The sequence below is a fragment of the Balaenoptera borealis genome (genome assembly GCF_965194805.1).
Source record: "Balaenoptera borealis genome assembly, chromosome: 20".
In the NCBI taxonomy this organism is placed as follows: domain Eukaryota; kingdom Metazoa; phylum Chordata; class Mammalia; order Artiodactyla; family Balaenopteridae; genus Balaenoptera; species Balaenoptera borealis.
Genome location: NC_138879.1, coordinates 43,893,783 through 43,914,185, shown reverse-complemented (window position 1 = coordinate 43,914,185; position 20,403 = coordinate 43,893,783). Strand labels below are relative to the sequence as shown.

At 57.5% G+C, this 20,403-nt stretch overlaps 1 protein-coding gene across 2 annotated transcripts in view; it reads left to right on the top strand.

Moving 5' to 3' along the window:
• Positions 1 to 20,403, top strand: part of RAB11FIP4 (RAB11 family interacting protein 4) — a 121,026-nt gene that overhangs the window by 94,072 nt on the left and 6,551 nt on the right. For both annotated transcript variants that reach the window (XM_082371283.1, XM_082371284.1), the window contains 11 exons: positions 9,476 to 9,705; positions 11,355 to 11,549; positions 12,068 to 12,202; positions 12,468 to 12,503; positions 13,672 to 13,771; positions 14,056 to 14,159; positions 15,256 to 15,396; positions 17,450 to 17,531; positions 18,366 to 18,503; positions 18,602 to 18,760; positions 19,900 to 20,043. In XM_082371283.1, coding sequence (XP_082227409.1) covers positions 9,476 to 9,705; positions 11,355 to 11,549; positions 12,068 to 12,202; positions 12,468 to 12,503; positions 13,672 to 13,771; positions 14,056 to 14,159; positions 15,256 to 15,396; positions 17,450 to 17,531; positions 18,366 to 18,503; positions 18,602 to 18,760; positions 19,900 to 20,043 — 1,464 coding nt within the window. The remainder of the gene's footprint in view (positions 1 to 9,475; positions 9,706 to 11,354; positions 11,550 to 12,067; positions 12,203 to 12,467; positions 12,504 to 13,671; positions 13,772 to 14,055; positions 14,160 to 15,255; positions 15,397 to 17,449; positions 17,532 to 18,365; positions 18,504 to 18,601; positions 18,761 to 19,899; positions 20,044 to 20,403) is intronic.

Sequence of the window (20,403 nt, the reverse complement as noted above, 5' to 3'; positions counted from 1 at the left end):
GCTTTATCATTTACTGAGAGAGATGAGTTAAGTTTTGCTCTGTACATTTTGAAACCACTTTATTAGATGCATAAACGCTTAGGAGTGTTACATCTTGTTAAATTGATTTTTATCGTTTTCTTAATGTCTCTCTATCTCTTGTCTGATATTAACATAGCCCCTCCAACTTTTAGTTGGTGTTTGCGTGGTGTATCTTTTTTCATTCATTTACTTCCCACCTATGTGTGTCCTTATGCTTAAATTGTGTCTCTTGTAAATGGCATGTCATTTTTTTAATCTAGTCTGACAATATATCTCTTTTAATAGGATGGTTTATTCAGTTTTCATTTAATGAATTACTGATATGGTTGAACTCTTTATTATGCGTCTTTTTGTTTGTTCCAGTCTGATCTTTGATTCTCTTTTCCTCCCTTTTCCTGAATCCTTTTGGATGACTTAAGTATTCTCCTCTTCCATTTTCTTCTCCATTAGATTTTTAGCAACACATTTTTATTTTTATTTTTTAACTGATACCTTTTGACGTGCTCAAATGTGTTATTGGAACAGAAGTGGGGACAGAGGGCTCAGAGTGTCTCCTGGGTGGGGCTATGGCCCCAGTGTGAGCGGCATTTCCAGTGGAGTCCAGGGTCTGACCCGTTGCCTAATGGGCTTGGAAAGCAGATCTTGTTGGCCCTTCCCACACCCCTGGGACTCGAGTGCCACTTACGCCCACAGATTGTCCCTCCGCGGACGCACAGAACCAAAACGCCAGCTGATTCATTCTCAGTGAGCATTGCACTCCGGCAGTGAGCTCGGGCAGCCCTCCTCTCATTGTCAGCAGGCTCCTGGGAAGCTCGTCCTGATCCGAAGGGTGGTGGGTGAACTTGGACCCCGGGAGCTGGTTAGAAGGTCTGAACGGACATGGAGTGGTCTCCAGCTCTGGTGCCAGTTCAGCGAGACCCCACAGCCTTTAGGGCAGACTGGACATTCGGGTCAGCCGGACAAAAGACCCCTGGCCGGTGCCTGGGTGGTCGCTGCCAGGATCTGCCTCAGAATCTCACCCCAACCCTTAAGACTTCCAGCCCCTCTGTTCTGCTGCCCTGCAGGAGATTCGCCCACCTCTGGCCTTAGTTTGGCTGCCAGGGGGCCAATCCAGCATCCCTCGTTTCTACAGTTTTTCTGGGAGCTACGTCATGCCCTCCTTTCCCTTGCACTCCTGGGGCGCTACCTTATCAGCAGCGAGTGTGCTGCGGGGAGGGTGTGGAGATCAGGCAGAGAGACAGTTGAGGAGTTGCAGTTAAAACACTGAAAAAAAGGCAGTGCGGGCTTCCACGCCCCTTCCCACACCCCTTCCGTAGTGGTGGTGGTGGTGGTGTGTACAACAGCAGACCAACTCATCTGACCACCTTGGCTTTATGTAAATGGGAGTTCGTGAGAAACACGAGCATGACTTTCTCTTCCGTTCGTTACCAGCTTGAGGCTCCACAGCTGGTGGAGGCCAGATCCTGGACTGAACCAAGTCTGCCCGAGAGCCTCAGTCTCCCCATCTGCAAAACGGGCTGGTTTAGTACCTCCCTCCAGGGGGTGATGGGAGAATCAAACCTTCTCAGTATTTCCCACTTGAGACTAATAATAAGCTCCTGAGGAAGCCCTGTTGTCACTATTGTCCCCCTCCTGGGATCTGCGGGTCTACTTTATGATGAAAGTAGCGTAGCTGCTGGGGCGTCTACACTGAGATCCGCTCTTGGGTGGGAACCCAGTCAAGGGTGGTCTTCAGCTGCCGGTGGTGCCCTCCCTGAAGTAAGGGTTCAGGAGGTGGATCCTGGAGCCCCTGGCTGGGAGGAGGCAGCCTGAAAGATGCTTTGGGTGCCCCAGCCCTGGGAGGGAGTTAACTAGAGGGGATTCTGCTCTAGCCTTGGGGGTGGCAATCTGTCTGTTTCCCTGACTTTGGCCTCCGCATCAGAGTGGGAAGCTTGGGCTGCAGAGCTTTGATCTCACAGTGTGAGGTCAGTCCCCAGGGCTGGCTGAGACGGGTGATAACCTCTAATAGTTTGATAACCTGGTGCTCCCAGGTTTGCCCTTGGCCCTGTTGTGGGCAAGCTGAGGCCTTGTATCTGAGTCAAGGTTGCTTTTGTTCAGAAGGCAAGGCTGAGGCACCAGCCCCTCTATGTGGACCCCTAAATCCCTCTTATTCCCACCCTCACCCCTTGACTGGCACCTGGGCAACCCCCTGCTGAAAAGTCTCCTATGAGCCATTGATGAGCACCGGCCGCCTGCAGAGCGAGGCCTGGCTTCAGGACAGGAGCTGGCAGCCACAGACAGGAGTTGGGGACAGCCTGCATTGCTGCTAATCTCTACCGCCACCACCTTTGCTTGATGAGAGCTGCTGAGCCACAGTGGTGTGTAGTGGATCCTGGCCCAGATAACCCCATCCCCTCCCTGTGCACCTGGGGCATTGGCACCAACAAGTTAGCTCCTTAACCTGAATCGTCTGCTACCTGTGGGAAAGACGCAGCGAGACCCTGACCAGGCCTGTCACTGTTCCTGGGCTGTTGGCTGGCTGGGAGGGTGGATGAGGGCTTTGATGCCCCACACCCCCAGTCGCCTCAAGCCTGCTCAGCCTCGCCGGGCGGCAGGCTGGCCTCTCCCCGGCGCTGGGCTTAGTTTGTGTCCATCCCTCCCCCCATACCTTCCCTGCAGTGGGGTTCCACGTGTGCCCACTGGTGCCTGGCAGCACGGGAAGCTGGGATGTGCCCGCCTGAGCTATTTTTACCCAACCCTGTCCCCATGGAGCTGTTCTTTGGCTCCGCATTACTGCCTGGGGCGCAGAGCCATTGCCGGGGCTGGGGGTGGATAGCCAGAGCCTGGGAGCCTCGCGGACTCCCTTGCCCAGGCAGCATCTCGTCCTAACACTTAATAAAGGGTATAATTAATGCACAGAGAGACCTTCCCAGACAGTGGGCAGAAGACAGCCCTGGTGGGGAGAAAAGAGGCACCTGGCCTGTTTGGAGGGCCGGCTTTGCACCATGGGGTGTCTGGCTTCCAGAAGCTGCACCCAGCCTACCTTCACACCGTGTGCCACCGGGGTCAGAGGGGGATAGGATCCCGGGGGCTGGAGAGAGACCACTAGGCCAGCATGCACCCCTGGCTGTCTTTTTCTCAATACAATGAAGGTAATAATATCTCAGGTTTGAGCACTTTCTGCTTAGAATATGTACCAACTCATTGAATCCTAGTAGTTAACCCCATTCCATAGATGGGGAAACTGAGGCACTGAAGTTCAGTAAACCTAAGCGCAGAGCTGGTAGCGCAGTGCAGGTGGACTGACCAGGATTTGAACCGCTCGGTCCACCTGCAGAGCTTGCTTCTAACGCCACTCTGGCCCCCCGCTCTTTGCCGTGTTTCCAAGCATCCATGAGGTGTGAGGCATTATTATTCTCCAGGGCAATCTCACCAGGTAGGTATTTCCATCCCTGTTTTCAGATGAGGCTCAGAAATCCAACAGCTGGGTCACAGCCAGCCAGCAACCACGCGGGGATCAGCGCCCGGGCCTCGGGCCTCCCGCGCCGGGCTCTTGCCGGCTGACCCTCAGCGGCGCGGCTTGGGCCCAGTTGCTGATCACCTGCCCTGTGCTCCCTGTGATGCCCACCGTGGGGTTCAGACGTGGAAATCCTCACGGTCACCCCTTTAGGGCCTTCCCTCTCCCCGGGAGTGTGGAAACGGGGTCACCTGGAGTCAGCTGCCAGGAAAATGGGCCAGGTGGGGGAGGGGGAGGACCAAAGGAAGCGGTCGAGTCTGGGCCCTGCCGCACCCCCTCCGAGGGTGTGGCCGGTGGGGTGTTGTTGGCCCCTCTGAGGCCTGGAAGGGCCCCACGGGTACTGATGCTTGGCCTTCTCACCAGCCATTGAATTCAGCTCGTGCCGACTTGCTACAGAGGAAGACGTGACTTTGGGGCCTGCTGGCGGGTGAAGGCTGCTCCTGAGACTGGAGAAGGAGGCCCCACGGGCAGACTTTGTGCCTCCAGGTTCCCACTTCCAGCCCGGGCCGGCAGCATCCAGCCCCAGCCAGAGACGGGGGTAGGGGGCTGGAGAACGCTGGTGCTGCAGACCTGCCCTGCCGGAACGTCTGGCTGGGGTGTGTTTGCCCAGCCTTGGGCCTCAGAACTCTCCAGAAACCCTCTTGAGGATGACCTGCCTCCTGGCCTCCTGTCTGTCCAGGATCTCACCGGTTGACTAGCCAGGGACCCATGGGCTGCAGGGGCAGCTCGGCTTCTGCAACACGCAGCCCCTAAGGAGGCCGGATCAGGATTGAATGCTTCCACGGCTGCCAGCTCTTTGGTGCCTGTGAAAATTGTCAAGTGTGGTCCTTAGAGTAGCCTCTGAGGTAGAGGTGACTGTCCCCATTCTGTAGGTAAGGAGTCAGGCAGGAGCTCAGAGGTCACTTGCCCAAGGTCACACTGCTTGTGAGTGGCCGGGCCAGCCAGGACTAAAAACCCAGTCTGCCAGGCTCCAGAGCCGCACCCTCACCCAGCCCCGCTCACAGGGGTGTCCTGGGGCCCCTCCAGGTGACCTGGAGTGCGCTGGACATATGCCAGCCACGCCCGTGTGGCCCTGGGGGTCAGGGGGCTCCATGTGCAGGAGTGGCTCTGGGTCCTGAGGAACAGAGCCCTGGGGACATGGGTCACCCACAGATGTTGCCTGGAGCTACCTGCTGAGGACACTGTCCCTTCCCTAAAGGCCCCCCCCAAAAAAATCAGACACCCCCTTTCTGTGAAATCCCATTACCCACTCCCCCGATCCTGCCACGCCTCCAGAGCAGACCTAGGATCCGGGACCACCAGGTGTCCTCTGACGCCCGAGGAGCTCGCTGATGCGGAGGGAGGTCTGGATGTGGACCAGGTGGCCTGGGGCGGGCGGGCAGCTCTCGGGGTTCTCGGCCTAGAAGTGCGCACGAGCAGGAGGTGCCCCGTGGAGCGATGTCCTTCGCCCCCCACCTTCCCCCAGCTCCATCCCGGGGCTGCCGCAGCCCAGTTTCCTGATGTCCGGATCGGCCTGGGGTTTGTCTGGGAGCTCTGGAATCTTGGAGCAACAGGAGAATCTGCCTCACCACGCCCAGGCAGATTACTCTTTAGCTCTGGCACATTCCCCAGAGTTCTTCCTCTTCACGGAAGCACATGTGACACGGGGGCTCCATGGGGGCCCCGACCAGCCCAGGGCCCTGACTGGAGGGTAACTGGGCCTCAGGAAGCCCCTGCTGTCAGGTGCAGCATCTTCCCAGGCCTTCTGGAAACGCTGTGAGGACGGTACTTTTATTATGGATGAGTTCTTCCTCTTCCTCTGTAACTTTATCTAAAAAATATAAAAGAAACTGGCTCCGAAGGGTTTCTGATGTGACTTTGGTTCTCCCAGCCAGGGAATGATGGCTCCAGGTGGGGTGAGAGGTTGCCTTCCAGCACCTTCCAGCACCTTCCAGCAGCCATCCCTGCTTGCCTCCCTTCCTGAGCCGTCTGGGATCAGAGCAGGCTGTCCCCCAACCTCAGCAGCGCTGCCTCCCCACCCCACCCAGTGCTACACTCAGCCCTTCCCTGGAGGGCCGGGGAGAGTGGAAGCTGGGCTGGGACCCAGGCCCCCAGGAAGGAGCACGGGTGACAGGGCCACTTTTGTCCAGGAAAAAAGCCAAACTGGTACCATCCCAGACTAACCAAGGTATACAGTTAGTTACTTTTCTTTATATTATTTAAATTGGGGGGAAAACTACAGATCTTAGTGGGATGTAACCCCGTTGTATCGATAAGTGGAAAATGTATTTAATACACCTAACCTACCAAACATCATATCTTAGCCTAGAAAACCTTAAACAAAATTACCCAGCACAAAGCCTATTTTTAAATTAAGTGTTGAATAGCTCATGTAATTGATTGAACGCTGTACCAAAAGTGAAAAACAATGGTTGTAAGCGTATCAGTGGTTCACCCTCGTGATCGGGTGGCTGACGGAGAGCTGGGGCCGCCCGGCATCAGGATAGCGTCGGACCGCACATCGCTAGCCCGGGAAAAGAGCAAAATTCCAACTTTGAAGTACAGTTTCTACCGAACGCCTATCACTTTCATTCCATTGTAAAGTCAAAATCGTAGGTCGAGCCATCGTTAAGTTGGAGGACCGTCTGCACTAGAAATGGTTTTGAAGTTATCGTTAAAATTTCCACTTGCCTTGGGCAACCAGTTGTGGCTTGAATGAAAAGGTGTTGACGTAGGGAGAGCAGCCGTTTTTTAAGAGAAAAGGCCGGCGTGTCGAGAGCGTGTGTGCACACGTGTGTAGCGGGGGGGGTGTCGGGGTGGGTGAGGGGCTGGGACTTGGCGTGTCGGGAGCCTGGCTTCAGGTCTCGGGTCCCTCTGTAGCCGGGAAGTTCCAGGCAGTCCCCTCCCTCTCCGAGTCTCATCTTCCCTGAGTGTCAGATGGAGAAGATGAATCCTTCACCCTGCCCTGTACACTCCCCGGAGCTCTCCCAGGGCTGTTGTGAGAGCCGAACGGTGTGCGTGGGAGACAGACAGGATGCTTTGTCAAGTGTGAAGGGCCGGGCAGGTGTGGACTCTGCTTAGTCAGAGGATAAAAATATGCCCAGGAGAGGGCTTCCCTGGTGGTGCTGTGGTTGAGAATCTGCCTGCTAATGCAGGGCACATGGGTTCGAGCCCTGGTCTGGGAAGATTCCACATGCCGTGGAGCAACTGAGCCCGTGAGCCACAATTGCTGAGCCGGCGCGTCTGGAGCCTGTGCTCCGCAACGGGAGAGGCCACGATAGTGAGAGGCCCGCGCACTGCGATGAAGAGTGGCCCCCCGCTTGCCACAACTAGAGAAAGCCCTCGCACGGAAACGAAGACCCAACACAGCCATAAATAAATAAATAAATGAATGAATGAATGAATGAATGAAACCTTAAAAAAAACCATACAAATATTAAAAAAAAAAAAAAAATGCCCAGGAGGTGTTGGTCTAGTTGGGAGGGAGGGACCCCTGTGGGGTGTCTGACCCCTCCTGCTGCCCCTGCTGTGGCTGAGACAGGCCACTCAAAACCACTCTTTCCACCCTGGGCAGGGCCTTGGGCCAGGTGTCAGGAGTTGTGGGTGTGTCGCTGTGGGACCTCAGGTGAGGGGGTTGGTCCACACCTGTGTACCATGAGTTGGGTGTTGGGACAGAGTGTCTGGCAGAAACGCGGCGTCCGTATCTCAGTGTCCAGTGAGGCAGACGTGAGTTGGCCAGAAGCCAAGCCAGATGCTTAATCACGGGTGGTGGGCTCCACTTGGCCCCCTGCCTGCCTTCTGGGGGCAGGGTGGGCGGCAGCCTCTTGCGGACCCCTGCGGACGCGGTTCCAGGGGGAAAGCATGGGCGTTGGTGACTCACGGTCCAGTCCCGGCCCTGCCACTGACTCCCACGTGGCCCCAAGCAAGTCACTTCACCTCCCTACACAGAGGGGGAAGGAGACCCACCTCTCAGGGCTGCGAAGACGAGAAGAAACACCCACTTGCAAAGTGACCAAGCCCTCTTGTGGGCCACAGAGCAGGGACTCCCAGCCAGTGCTGCCTTCCCCCTGCTGTGTGTCTGGGAGGGTGAAAAGCTGCAGGTGGGGGAACAGAGCACACGCCTTGCTTCTCCACGAGCCCCAGCTCTTCATGGAGGGCCTCTCTCCGGGTGACCACACACCAGCCCGGACATTCCCTGCTGGGGGCAGGAAGGGGGGGGCGGCATGTGGAAGTTGCAGCATTAGGCAGAGTGCCTGGCCTTCATAATCAGTAATGTGTTCCTGTGATGTGTGTCTCCTCATGGTCACCGTGGGGTTTGAAAATCCATGAAGCGTGGGTTGCGTCAGTGATAAATGGAACCAAGCGAGCGGTGCCCAGAGGCAGGTGGGACCCTCTGCCTACCGGCCAGTGGACTTCTGGCAGGTGACTCTCTGAGCCTTGACTTCCTCGTTAGTAAAATAGGAATGGGAATCCCTGTCCTGAAGGGTCATGAAGCCCAAATGGGGTAATATATTAACTCTTGGCTCCGTCTCCGGAACTCGGTGGTGGTTCTGTAAATGTTGGTTTCCCTTTCTTTCTACTGGGACAGCTTCGGGCTTGCAGACAAGAGCTTGCTTAGGACACAAGATTTGATAAGGTTGGGAGCTGTGTGGGATTGATTAGTGACATGTAGGTGCAAAGGGCCGCGTGACCACTAGGGGGGAGTTTAATTACACAGCCCCTCGGCCTCCGCAGTCAGAGGCTCCTGGCTGCCTGATGCCGGCTTTATTGGTCCATCTGGTGCTCAGCCCGAGTCATGGCACAGGCAGGAGCCAAGCTCATTAATCGCCATCTATTCTTAGCCCTGGCGTGTGTCTTGGTGGGGACAGACCCCCTGGAGAGCTGTGCACTCACCAGCGGACAGCTGCCTACGTCTGGGCGGGCACAGCCAAGCTGCTCGCTGACCACCTTCCTTGGATGTCCCTGATCCTGTTCTTGTCTGAGATGCCCCGAGGCTGTTCACAGCCCTTGTTACTGTTACTCTTCTTGTGGTCCTGGGGCTGGAGGACGCACCTTTAACGGGTGCCCTGCCAGCCCTAGCTAAGGAGCACGCTGAAGAACCTGGGGAATAGTTGACATCTCCGGTGGGAGCAGGTGGAGGCCGTCACCTCCAAGGTTCCTACCTCCTCAGGGGCAAAGCAGCCCCGAGAAATGGTTTGTAGAGATCTGCCTCTCGGACTAGGTAAACTCTGAATAAAGCCAGAGCTCTTCTCCTGTAAGATGGTTTTAGCAAAAGGTTTGGGCAAATCTTTATGGTGCGCTGACATTGCCGGGCAGGGTGCTAGGCACCGAGGACCAGTCCAAAGCTCAGACTTGAAAGACCTAGATTCTTGCTCCCCAGCTTGGCTGTGACAGGGCCAGGGCAGATCTGTGGCCTAGACTTACCCACTGAGGTCCTGCTGTGACACAGCGATCCCTCTGTAAGATTCCATCGCCATTCTCAACTTACAGAGGCCAGAACTGAGGTTCAGAGGTGCTATTTGATATGCCCAGAATCGTGGGGGGCAGACCCCATGCTGGGCAGTCCCTGTACCGTGCCGCATCAGACTCTGCTAGGTCAGAGTCATTGTCACTGGGGCTGTGCCTTTTTAATCACTAAGAAGCCTTCTCTGGGTCACTTGGCCTCCTGTGCAGACTTTGTGTTGGGGACCCTGCCAAGCAGCCCAGGGGCCCTGGATGATGCAGCTGGCCTGGCTGTGGCCCTTCTCCATGGGTGGCTGTCCCGGAGGTTCCCACCCCTCACTGGCCTTGCGTGAGAGGTCCCCGAGGTGAATCATCTGCCAGGGCCTCACACCCGAGGTTTCAGTGTCTGGGCTTCCCGGCACCGCGGTCCCCGCTGTCCCCGCCATCCCCGGCCCTGCGTCCTTGCGGTCTGAGGAGCAGTGCTGAGCCTCGGGGAGCCAGGCTCACTCGCGCTGCCCCCCCTTCTGTCTTCCCCAGGGCAGCGAGGTGCCAGACCCCACCTTTGCTGATGGCGAGCTCCTCCCCAGGGAGTCCGGCTTCTTTCCTGTGGATGAGGACGAGGCCATGACGCTGGCCCCGCCCGAGGGCCCCCAGGAGTCGGACATGGACGGCCCCACGGAGAGCACCCGGAGCCTGGAGGGGCCGGTCGGGATTCCCGCCGAGGACAAGGATGCAGGGCTCGGGGGCCTGTTCCTTCCAGAGGACAAGTGAGTTAAAACTGCCTGGAGCTCCACGTGTCGGGAGAAGGTGATGGTCACGGCCGGAGATTTGGAGAGGGAGGAGAGGGCTTCCGGTATCAATCTTACCATAACGAAATGGTCGATTTTTAATCATGTTCGACCTTCAAGAAAAAGGCAAGTGCATATGTTTCAACCTAGTATATTTCCTCAGTGCCGGGGTTCGCAAACCCAAGTGGCTCTGGGAATCACACTGTCGAGGAGGGGTCCTTTGGAGCTGCTCATCCGTGTTGCTTCCCGGGGGCGGTCCATCCGCTGCGCTGGTGACCAGCCAGCCCAAGGACAGCTGGTCATATGGCTAATCATCTGCCACCTGATCATTCAGGGTGTTATCTGGGGCCAGTCACCAGGAGGCAGCCAGCAGCAGGGGTGCCGAGAGATTTGGTAAAATTTACAGGAGAAAGAAGTGAGGAATGTGACTAATTCAACCCGAGGTGCTCAGGAGCCCAAGGACAGATAAATAAAGTAAATAAATAAAATAAGGTGGAGATACCCAGAGACCTAATCTTCAGCGCCCTATCATTAACGCTGTGATTCTTAGATGGAAACCAGGGTTCCTCAGGGGCACAGTTTGAAAATCACTGTCCCATTCTTTGAGTGCACAGGCTTATCAGTAGGTTGGAGAGATCCTAGTTTACGAGTTAAGGATACGCAGAAACTGCTGCACAACGACTCAAGGGAAGATATGTTTTGGCAGGTGATGAGTTAGTTGTACTTCTTTGTTCTTAGGTTGTAGACAGGGTTCAGCCAGCCACTGACTCTGTCCCAGGCCACACTGGGTCACCCGTGAGAGGCCTGGGGTCTCTGACCTGTGTTCTGTGGCATTAGGCTTCTTTGGGCTAGAAATCCACTCTATGAACTAGGAGAAGCATCCTGCCTACTGGCTCATTGTTGTTTATTTTTAAACCTCATTCATTGTTGGAGCATAAGCACTTACACAGAACTTGAAAAAGGGAGGAAAAGTGAGAATGAAGGGCAAATAACTTACTTTACTCATGGTCCCACCACCCAAACCCAAGCCCTCTTGCCTTTTAAATATTTTTATTTCCTGCTTTACCTTCTTCTGTGTAGACCCTTTACATGCTTAGACTTATTATGTCTAAAATTTTATATCTAACTTTTGGTTTAATTTTTAGTTTTAATTTTTAAAACTTCAAAATAATTTTTTTAAGTTTAGTTTTTAGTTTTAATTTTTAGAACGTTTTTCAATCAAAAAATACTTTCACTTTTAATTTTTCCACATTACGCCAATATTTTTTACAAACCTATCCACAATGATTTGAGAGTCCATAATTTATGTGACCATTTCATTTACTGATATATAGTATAATTTAATAGCTAATTCAGTGTAGCTGTCCATAAACCATTGAGTTGTAAGCAATGTTTGGCTGCTCTAGGGCAGCATCGGTTTGAACATCTCTCGTGCAGAAACCTTTTCTGTGGTGAGGTGTTTCCCTTAGGATGAGGTCCCTAAAGTGTGCTTACCAGGTCAAGAAGTACAGCCTTCATCAGGCTCCTGGTATCTTGGCACCCGTGGACCTCCTGGAAGGTGTGGCCAGTTTCGGCCCTGCAGGCTGTGGTGGCGCCCCGTTCACAGCCGACCCTTGTCTTACACTCAGGTCCCTGGGCCGCACTCCGTCCATGACCACGTCGGACCTCTCCACACACTCCACCGCCTCACTCATCAGCAACGAGGAGCAGTTTGAAGACTACGGGGAGGCGGATGACGTGGACTGTGCCCCCAGCAGCCCCTGCCCCGACGACGAGACCAGGACCAACGTCTACTCGGACCTGGGGTCGTCGGTGTCCTCCAGGTGTCCCCTTGGTCTGGAGTGGCATTTGGGGTCCAGGAAAAGTGGCAGAACCAGTCCAGCCTCATCCTAGCGGGGGTTCAGCTGGCGGAGTCGTGAGCTAACTGGGCTCTGCTCCTGTGGTGGGGGGGTGCGGGCGGGGGGTGCTGCCTTTAAACCCTGATTGGGGGTCTGGAATTCCTCCTTCCTTCTGTCTTGGGGAAGAAACACAACCAACCTGGAAGGCCGAAGGCTCCAAGTGGCCTATTGATACCTTCCCGCGCAGCTGAGTCATTACTCTGACATTAGCTCTCAGTTGCCTTCTCTGTGAAATGGGTACAACTCATTGACTTCCTCTCTTTGAGAGCGCTGGAGGAGGGAGATCTATTGCTGTACTTCCACTCCCCACCCGCCCCCGCCCCCAAACACACACACAAGGCTCACAGGTTTTGGAGAATCTAATAGTAAGCTCGGCAGGACGGGGCAGGGCACCAGACTGGACAGCAGTTCAGAAGGTGATTTCTTTCCCTCTCACGACCCAGCGCGGGGCAGACGCCTAGGAAGATGCGGCACGCGTACAACAGCGAATTGCTGGATGTTTACTGCTCTCAGTGCTGCAAGAAAATCAACCTGCTCAATGATTTGGAAGCCCGACTGAAAAACCTGAAGGCCAACAGGTGAGGCCCCGTGGCCCAGCATAGGGGCGGGTGGGGTGGGCACCAGAGGGAGAAGCAGCGGGGAAGGTGGCCCCGCTCTGTCCTGGCAGGTGATCGGGGGCTGCTTCTCAGGGCCAAGCTGATTAGTGAGGGCAGGAAAAAGCCTCGCCCGCGCTTTGATCTCTTGCAGCCGGGGCAGAGGAAGGAGTGGGCTAAAGGCCTCTCTGTTCAACCGTCCTTTCCTCTCTCTCCCCCTCTCTCCCCCCACCCCACTCTCTGTCTCTAGCCCCAACCGGAAGATCTCTAGCACAGCCTTTGGACGGTAAGGCCTCCCTCAGGGTAGTGCGGGTTGAATGCTGTCCCCTTTCACTGTGCTCCTGCTGCCAGGGTGGCCGACTCCGTGCCAGCAGCCCAGACCCAGCCAGTGCCCTGCGTGCAGCTGGACGTGCAGAGGGGGACGAGGCGTCCCAGGCAGTGCAGGCCGAGGAAGCTCCGCTTGCGAGAAAGCAGGGCCGGCCTCCTCGCCAACCCCATCCCTCGTCCCTTCTGTCCCTCTGGCAGCGGGCGGCCTCTCCAAGCCCTCCGTTGCCCCCGCCTCAGGCAGGCACACCAGGGGTGCCCTGAGAGACACAGCCGCCCTCACGGCTGCCGGTGCCTTTCCCTGGGCTCCGGAGCTGGCAGCTCTACCAGCAGAGGCCCTGGGCTTCCCGCTGGCAGAGATGGGGCGTGAGTGTCCCCCCTGGAGCTGGTCCCTCTGGTCCAGGTTAAATCCTGCACAGCTGACCTCCTGGGCCTGCCAGGGTCCCGCTCCCGCTCTCCTGCTCACTCGCCCCAGTTCCACACCCGGGGCTCTGGGAGCTGCCAGCAAGTGTCCGGGAGCTGGGGTGGGACAGTCTCTTGGCTGAGACCCTGGCTGCTGGCTGGGAGGGGGACGCGGCTGGGTTCTGCCTCAGGCAAGAGTTACCTGGGCAGCAGGGCCCGTTTCCAGTCCCAGCCACCGACCCACCGTCCTGCAAAGCCTGGGTGGGTCTCCCTCCCACTGCCCACCACCTGGGTCCCCAGAGATGTAGCAGGAACGGCTTGGTAGAGGGCTGGGTGGTCTCAGGGGGCCCAGGCCCTCTGCCGGGGCTGTGGTACCAGGCTGCCTGCACGGGGCGGTTTTCCAGGTGGAAGGGGCCGGGGTGGGGGGCTCCTCCACCAGCTCTGGTCTGTGGCAGCTGCCCGCTGGAACACCAGTGTGCACAGCGTACTGACGCAGCGGGAAAGGGCTCTGATGGATCGGCCACGTCTGCCGGGGCTCAGGAGCCCCGTCTGCCGTCCTCAGAGCAGAGTGATCTCTTGAGTTCAGAAGTCAGGCCACTCTGCTCCCCTGGCTGGGTGAGGGCACCCTCCCTGGGGTCCCGGGTGCTCCCCCAGCCCATAGCCTGAGTCTGGACCCCAGTCTCCCCAGGGCCCCTGCAGCCAGACACGCCTCCCCCCACCGTGTGCAGGCAGCTCATGCACAGCAGCAACTTCAGCAGCAGCAACGGCAGCACCGAGGACCTGTTCCGGGACAGCATCGACTCCTGTGATAACGGCATCACTGAGAAGGTGGGCCTGGGCGGGCGGCGGGGCTGTGACATGGGCGTGCCCCCCTGGCTGTGGGGGGAGGGGCTCCTGGCGGCTGCCTGGGGACTTGGGAGACCCTGTCCCTGCCCAGGAGTCGGGCGTAGGTGGCCCCGATCACATGGGCACATCCACCCCCAGCCCCACCCAGCACGACTCTTCACTCACAGTCACGCGGGGGTCCTAGCCGTCAGTCCCACCATTGTTAGGTTCTCAGTCCTGTGGACTTAAAAGGTTTCCTCCACCCCACCCCTGCCCCCCTACGGTAGGTGAGTTTTCTGGAAAAAAAGGTGACAGAGCTGGAGAATGACAGCCTGACCAACGGGGACCTGAAGAGCAAGCTGAAGCAGGAGAACACACAGCTGGTGCACAGGTCAGGCCCGGCCTTGGCTGAGACGTGGGCATGGAGGGTGGTCCGTGTTACTGAGCCCCCAGGAGAAGCTGGGCGGAGTGAGGTGGGGTGGCTAACCTGCAGGTCCTTCTAGCTCTGAGGGTCTGTGATACGTCAGCCCGTGGCTGTGGGCCCTGCCCACGCTGGGTGCCCAGGAGGACAGGTCTCTGGGGACAGGGAGACAGGCAGAGCTTGACCTCGGCCCCCCAGGTCTGCAGCCCCAGCTCGGGTGAAAGGGAGGAGTTGGGATCCATTTCCTGTCTCTCTCTGTCCCACAACGATGAGAGCCTGACATCCCTTCTGGGGGACAAGCTCTGCAGAGGGAGAGGCTGGTACGAGTTGGGGGCTCACACCTGCCACCGGTGGGAAGGGTCCAGGCATTGCTGCGCCCTCCGCCCAACAGAGGCCCACTGAACGTGACTCAGTGCGGTGGTGCGTGTATGGTGTAGTCCTCACAGGATGGCATAAAACTTGGTAAACTGATGCCCGTCCAGGGTCTGGTCCTCAACCTTGTAGGGCCCAAAGATGAGTCCTCTTGTACACCCCAGAAGTTCAGCTCCATGGAGGGACTGTTGCCAGTGAAAGGTGCCCCAGACTGATATACCAACTAGGCCGCCAGTAGTGGGGTTACGATGTCCACAGTGAGGCCTGGCCTTACCCGGCTCTGGCAGGCTCACCACCAGCCAGGATGTGCCTATCTTTGCGGTCAAGGTGCCCAGTGAGCTGAGCTATTGATCAGAGGGGGACCAGCGGGAAGGAAGGGAGCAAAAAGAGTCGGTGAGGCCTGAGGGCTGTTTGACCCACTGTGGCGAGGCCAGCCCTCTCCATGCCCGCCCTGGGAGAGCCCCTTCAACTGCCAGGACTGCCCCCTCCCGGCTCCGGTGGCGGGTGTGGCTGGCACGCCTCTCCTTAGATGCCGTGGGGTCCCTCGTTCATCTGTCAGTGAAGCTGCCGGCCCACAGTTGGGGTGTCAGGGTCTTGGGGTCCGGGGCTCCCAGTGGTCGCAGCCTGGGTTCGGGGGAGGAGAGTCAGGCCGCAAGAGCTTGCCCTGCACTGGAGTCCGCGCCCCTCTCCTCAGGGTGCACGAACTGGAGGAGATGGTGAAGGATCAGGAGACCATGGCCGAGCAGGCCCTGGAGGAGGAGGCTCGGCGCCACCGTGAGGCCTACAGCAAGCTGGAACGGGAGCGCAGCACGGAGATCGAGCTGCTGAACACCAGGTGGGCCCGCGGGATGGCCCAGTGCCCTCTGCCCTCTGATGCGCCCTCACACCCAGGTCTCGCCCTGTGGGCAGGCGCCGTTCCCATTGTATGGATGGGAAAACTGAGCCCCAAGGGGAAGCCTCCTGTAAGTCTACTTTTGATACTTGAACACATGGATGTGTTCTCTAGGAAGCAGGTAAAAGAATGTTTGTAGTAGGTACAACTGGAAACGACGCATGTCTATCAATAGGAGAATAGGTTAAAAAAACAAAAACAAAAACACAGTGGTCTTGCCTTGAGTCCACTGCTGGGTCTGATGTCCAGGCTTGGAGCGCCCCCTGCTGTCAGATTCTTCCCGACCCTGAACACTGGGGCGCACTGACCCCAGGCCCCAGACACCAAGGATAAGCAGGGCTGCTCCCGGGCCTCGGGTATGGCTGTTGGAACCTGCGGCAGGCAGGGAGAGGAGGACGGACCTGGGAGTCTGGCTTGGTCACCCATTAGCTCCATGACGTTGGACATACTCGGTCACTCTCTGGGCCTCAGTATCCATCTGTCAGCCCTCCCTGGAGAGTGACCAGGAAGGCAGGTCGGCTGATGCACGTGAGAACACTGCACACAGCTGAGGGCTGTGATGATGCCAAGGCCCTCCCCCGACACAGGCCAGGGAGGCCACCTGGGCCCCCGGCAGAGAGGATGGCTGCCCCTGCCCTTCTCAGGCCCCCTGTGGCCCCGGTGTCTGAGCTGAGCCTCTGCAGTCTGACAGGTCCAGCCGGGGTGGGGGGCGGGTTGGGAGGTGGGCTCCCACCTTGTACCTCACGGCTGGCATGCAGGTGGTCCCCTGCCTGCTGAGGTCAGGCAGGCCCGAAGGAACTTGGTGGGCCAGACCCCTGTGCAGCTGGGTGAGACCTCCCAACTCCCCGGTGCCTGAGACCCGCTTTGTCCCCTTTATCGACCAGGGCTTCATCTTAAGTTTCCACGGGTGTTCTAGAAGCTGCTGTTTTGCATCTGTTTCTTAATGAGACTGGTACCTCATTAAGCATCACGTTCTCTGCCTGCTCCTGACAGCCGGCCAGTCGGCTGGCCTGGGAGAGGTGGCTGGGACGCAGGTGGTGGAAGAAGACGGTGGGAGTGCAGACCAGGGCTGAGGCCGAGCACAGAAAGCCGGCCCTCTTGGGAACTGTCCCCTAACCCATGCCCCTGTCCAACTCCAGGGGGCGCTGTTCCCACAGATGCTGCAGGCAGCGCTCCCAGAGTCTGCAGCGTGCTTTGTGCCTCAAGAGAGGTGGCCTCGTCAGGGGGTGGGGGGGTGGTCTGAATTCCCCTTAGGCCCTGGCCCAGGGGCTTCTCCTGGGGAGCCCAGAGGGCAGTGGGGGCCAGGAAGCCCTCTCTCCACGAAGGAGGACATGACAGTGGGAAGGAGAGGGAATGCCCTACCAGAAATGGCCCTGCACTGTCCTGGTGCCACTGGCCAACGGCCCAACTCACCTACCCCTCTTCTCAGGTCACTGAAAACTGACCTGGACAGTCCCTGGTGAACATGAACACAGAGGAACCACCGCCCGTGGGCGTCAGCTGCAGCGAGCGCTCGGAGGGCAGAGCCCTGGGGGAGATGCGGGGGAGAAGGTTGCCTTCCAATGGTGAATCCTAACAGGAGGGCCCTGCCCCAGATGCCACAGGAGGACTGTCCATTAGCAGAAGAATACCACTGCCTACCCGCTCCGCAACCCCGGGGGTTTTCAGGCCCTAAGCAGTATGCAGAAAGAACCTTATGTTCTTATTCATTCACAAACAAGTGTTTCCTTTTATCCAAAAATAATAATAACTCAGAGTCTTTACCATTTTGCCTTGGATGACAGGAAGCTCAAAGCCATATTACCATTTGGAACAATTATTCATATTCTCCCTCTCTTTCTCTCTCTCTCTGTTTCTCTCTCTCTCTCTCTCTCTCTCTCTCTCTCTCTCTCTCATTTTCTGGTATGTACCCCCCAGGGAGCGGAGAATTGCTGCAAACTGTCAAATTGTAAGGGAATCTCCATTTTTGACATTCTTGTCCTTCTCCTTTCCCCAGGGTGCAGCAATTAGAGGAAGAAAATACCGAGCTTAGAACGACAGTGACTCGGCTGAAGTCACAAACAGAGAAGTTGGATGAGGTAAGCAGCAGGTCCAGGCATCGCTCAGACTTGGATCTTGAGGCAAATCCACAGAGAGGCTGCGTTGGCCATCGGAGGCCTTTAGTTTCTAATTTCTGAAATTCTAATAAAATTGCTCTAGCCAAAAAAAAAAAAAAAAGGCGTCAAACATGAGTAATAATTCATTTTTCCATATTTCTTATTTTCCAAATTTTCTATAGTGAGTATCTATTTCCTTGTATTACGGGGTAAAATAATAAAAAAAAGAAAGAGGTTAGCTTCTGTTTGGGGTCTTACCTTCTTTTTTTTAAATTTATTTATTTTACTTATTTATTTTTGGCCGCATTGGGTCTTCGTTGCCGCGCACGGGCTTTCTGTAGTTGCGGCGAGCAGGGGCTACTCTTCCTTGCGGTGTGCCAGCCTCTCGTTGCAGTGGCTTCTCTTGTTGTGCAGCACGGGCTCTAGGCGCACGGACTTCAGTAGTTGTGGCTCACAGGCTTAATTGCTCCGTGGCATGTGGGATCTTCCCGGACCAGGGCTCGAACCCGTGTCCCCTGCATTGGCAGGCGGATTCTTAACCACTGCACCACCAGGGAAGTCCAGGGCGTCTTACTTTCTTATTCAAGTCCATCTGGCATCACTGAACGGCTTCAGAGACCTGAGATTTTTCTAGCTGTGTCTCTAGACTCCTAGGGGATCTGGTCATTTCTTTAATCCGTGCCTCGGAAGGCTCTGTCCAAGGGGCTGGTCTGATGGTCCATTTGTCGAGGTGGCTGCCCTGGCCCCCAGCAAAGCCCCTGGGGCACCGCGGGCCCCCTGGGAACTCTCCCTGTGCCCCGGTCTCCCCGGCTCCAGGAGCGGCAGCGCATGTCCGACCGGCTGGAGGACACCAGCCTGCGGCTCAAGGATGAGATGGACCTGTACAAGCGCATGATGGACAAGCTGCGGCAGAACCGCCTTGAGTTCCAGAAGGAGCGGGAGGCGACGCAGGAGGTGGGTCCCGGGCCGGCAGGTGCCAGGGCTACCCCCCCCACCCCCCCACCACATGCCCCGCTCCCCTGCTCCCGCCAACCAGCCTCTTTCCCCCGCAGCTCATCGAGGACTTGCGCAAGGAGCTGGAGCACCTGCAGATGTACAAGCTGGAGTGCGAGCGGCCGGGCAGGGGCCGCGGCTCGTCCTCCGGCCTGGGCGAGTTCAATGCCAGGGCCCGAGAGGTGGAGCTGGAGCATGAGGTCAAGCGGCTCAAGCAGGTGGGCCCTGGGAGCCTCTGGCCCACGGGATCAGGTGTCCAGGTCCCCTCCGGGTGGGTCTCCTGTGAGGGGCCGAGGGCCGTAGCGCCCCCTTCCCCGACGTAACTGCCTGCTCCTCCCGACACCCTCGTCGTCAGGGCTGCTGGTCCCCGTCTCACGGCTCAGCCAAGGCAGATGGAAATCCCAGGGGCTCTGCTCAGCATCCGTGAAAAGAAGCAGACACCCGTCTTCTGTCCTGGGCACATGGGGTGGGGGGGAGACTCTACCCAGCCACCCAGTAGTGCCTCGCTGCGTTGGGTTCTCCCAGGAGCAGACCCCGCGCCCAGGATTCCATTTCAGATGGTTTCCGGAAGCACTCCCACGATTGGAGACCAGTTGGGGGTGGGGGAAGCGGGATCAGGAGGGGGCAGTGACCCAGAGAGGGCGTGATGCCACGGGAAGCCCGCACCCAGAGACTCTGAGTTGACCACCCCCCGACCCCCGGAAGCAGAAGTGCTGGAGGTTCAGCTCCCACAGCAATCCTAAACCCCAGCCCTTCTCAGCCACGAGGGGGCGCCCTAGGCCCCAAGTGTGAGCAGTTAGGAGCCTTTAGGCAAAAGCTAGAGTGCAGGGCTGGTCACCAGGGTCTGGGCAGGACAGTACCGGGCCTGCTGTACTCAGGAGCGAGGGTGCCCCTGGAAAGAACTCCCAAGAGCGGGATTCCTGAGCCTGGCTGCAGGAGGAGCCAAGGAGATGAGCTGACCTGCCAGCCCAGAGATCCAGAGCATTGCTTCTCCTCACCAAGGGCCAGTGTTGGAGAAGGAGCCACTGGGTGGGCGGTGTCCTCACACAGGGCCTCCGGGACCCCTCTTCTGGCTCACCCACCTCCAGGGAGGAAGGGGTGGCCTGGAGCCATGCCCCTGTCTAGAAACTTGGCTCCCTGAGCAGGGCTGTAACTCCTCCTCAGAACCCCAGGACCTCCCAGGACCCAGCCCTCCTCCCCCTCAAGCGTGGCAGATGCCCCGTCATCTGTGGGTGTCCTGAACTGGCCATGACACACGCCCAAGGGGAGGAGAGGGTGCTGGTGGCAGTCAGGGAGCAGTGGATGCGGAGAAGTGGGTTCCGGTGGGAGTTGGTATTGCCTTTGTCCCCCTCCCCAGGAGAATCATAAGCTGCGGGATCAGAATGACGACTTGAACGGGCAGATCTTGAGCCTCAGCCTCTACGAAGCGAAGAACCTCTTTGCCACCCAGACCAAAGCCCAGTCACTGGCTGCGGAAATAGACACAGCCTCTCGTGATGAGGTAATGTGCCCACCGGCTCTCGCCTTGGAGCCTGGCTCCTCACCTGTGAGTCCTGCCCCATCTCACCTGTCTCGATGACAAGCCTCAGGCTGCCCAGGGCCTGGCCCCTCGAAGTCCCCATCTGCAGTGACCCCGAGTGACAGGGCAGAGCGGTGAGGTGAGGAGGCTACAGGTGGAGTTAAATCTGCTCTGATTTCCTGTACGTGGTGGGAGGAGCATGGGTTTGGGAGCAGAACGGAGTCTGAGTCTTCGCTCTGCCAGGAACATGCCGAAATGGCCAGTTGATGTCATCAACTTATAATCCAGGGGAGGCTGGACGACCCCTCCCCCAAGTCAAGAGGGGAAGGACGCTGGCATTTC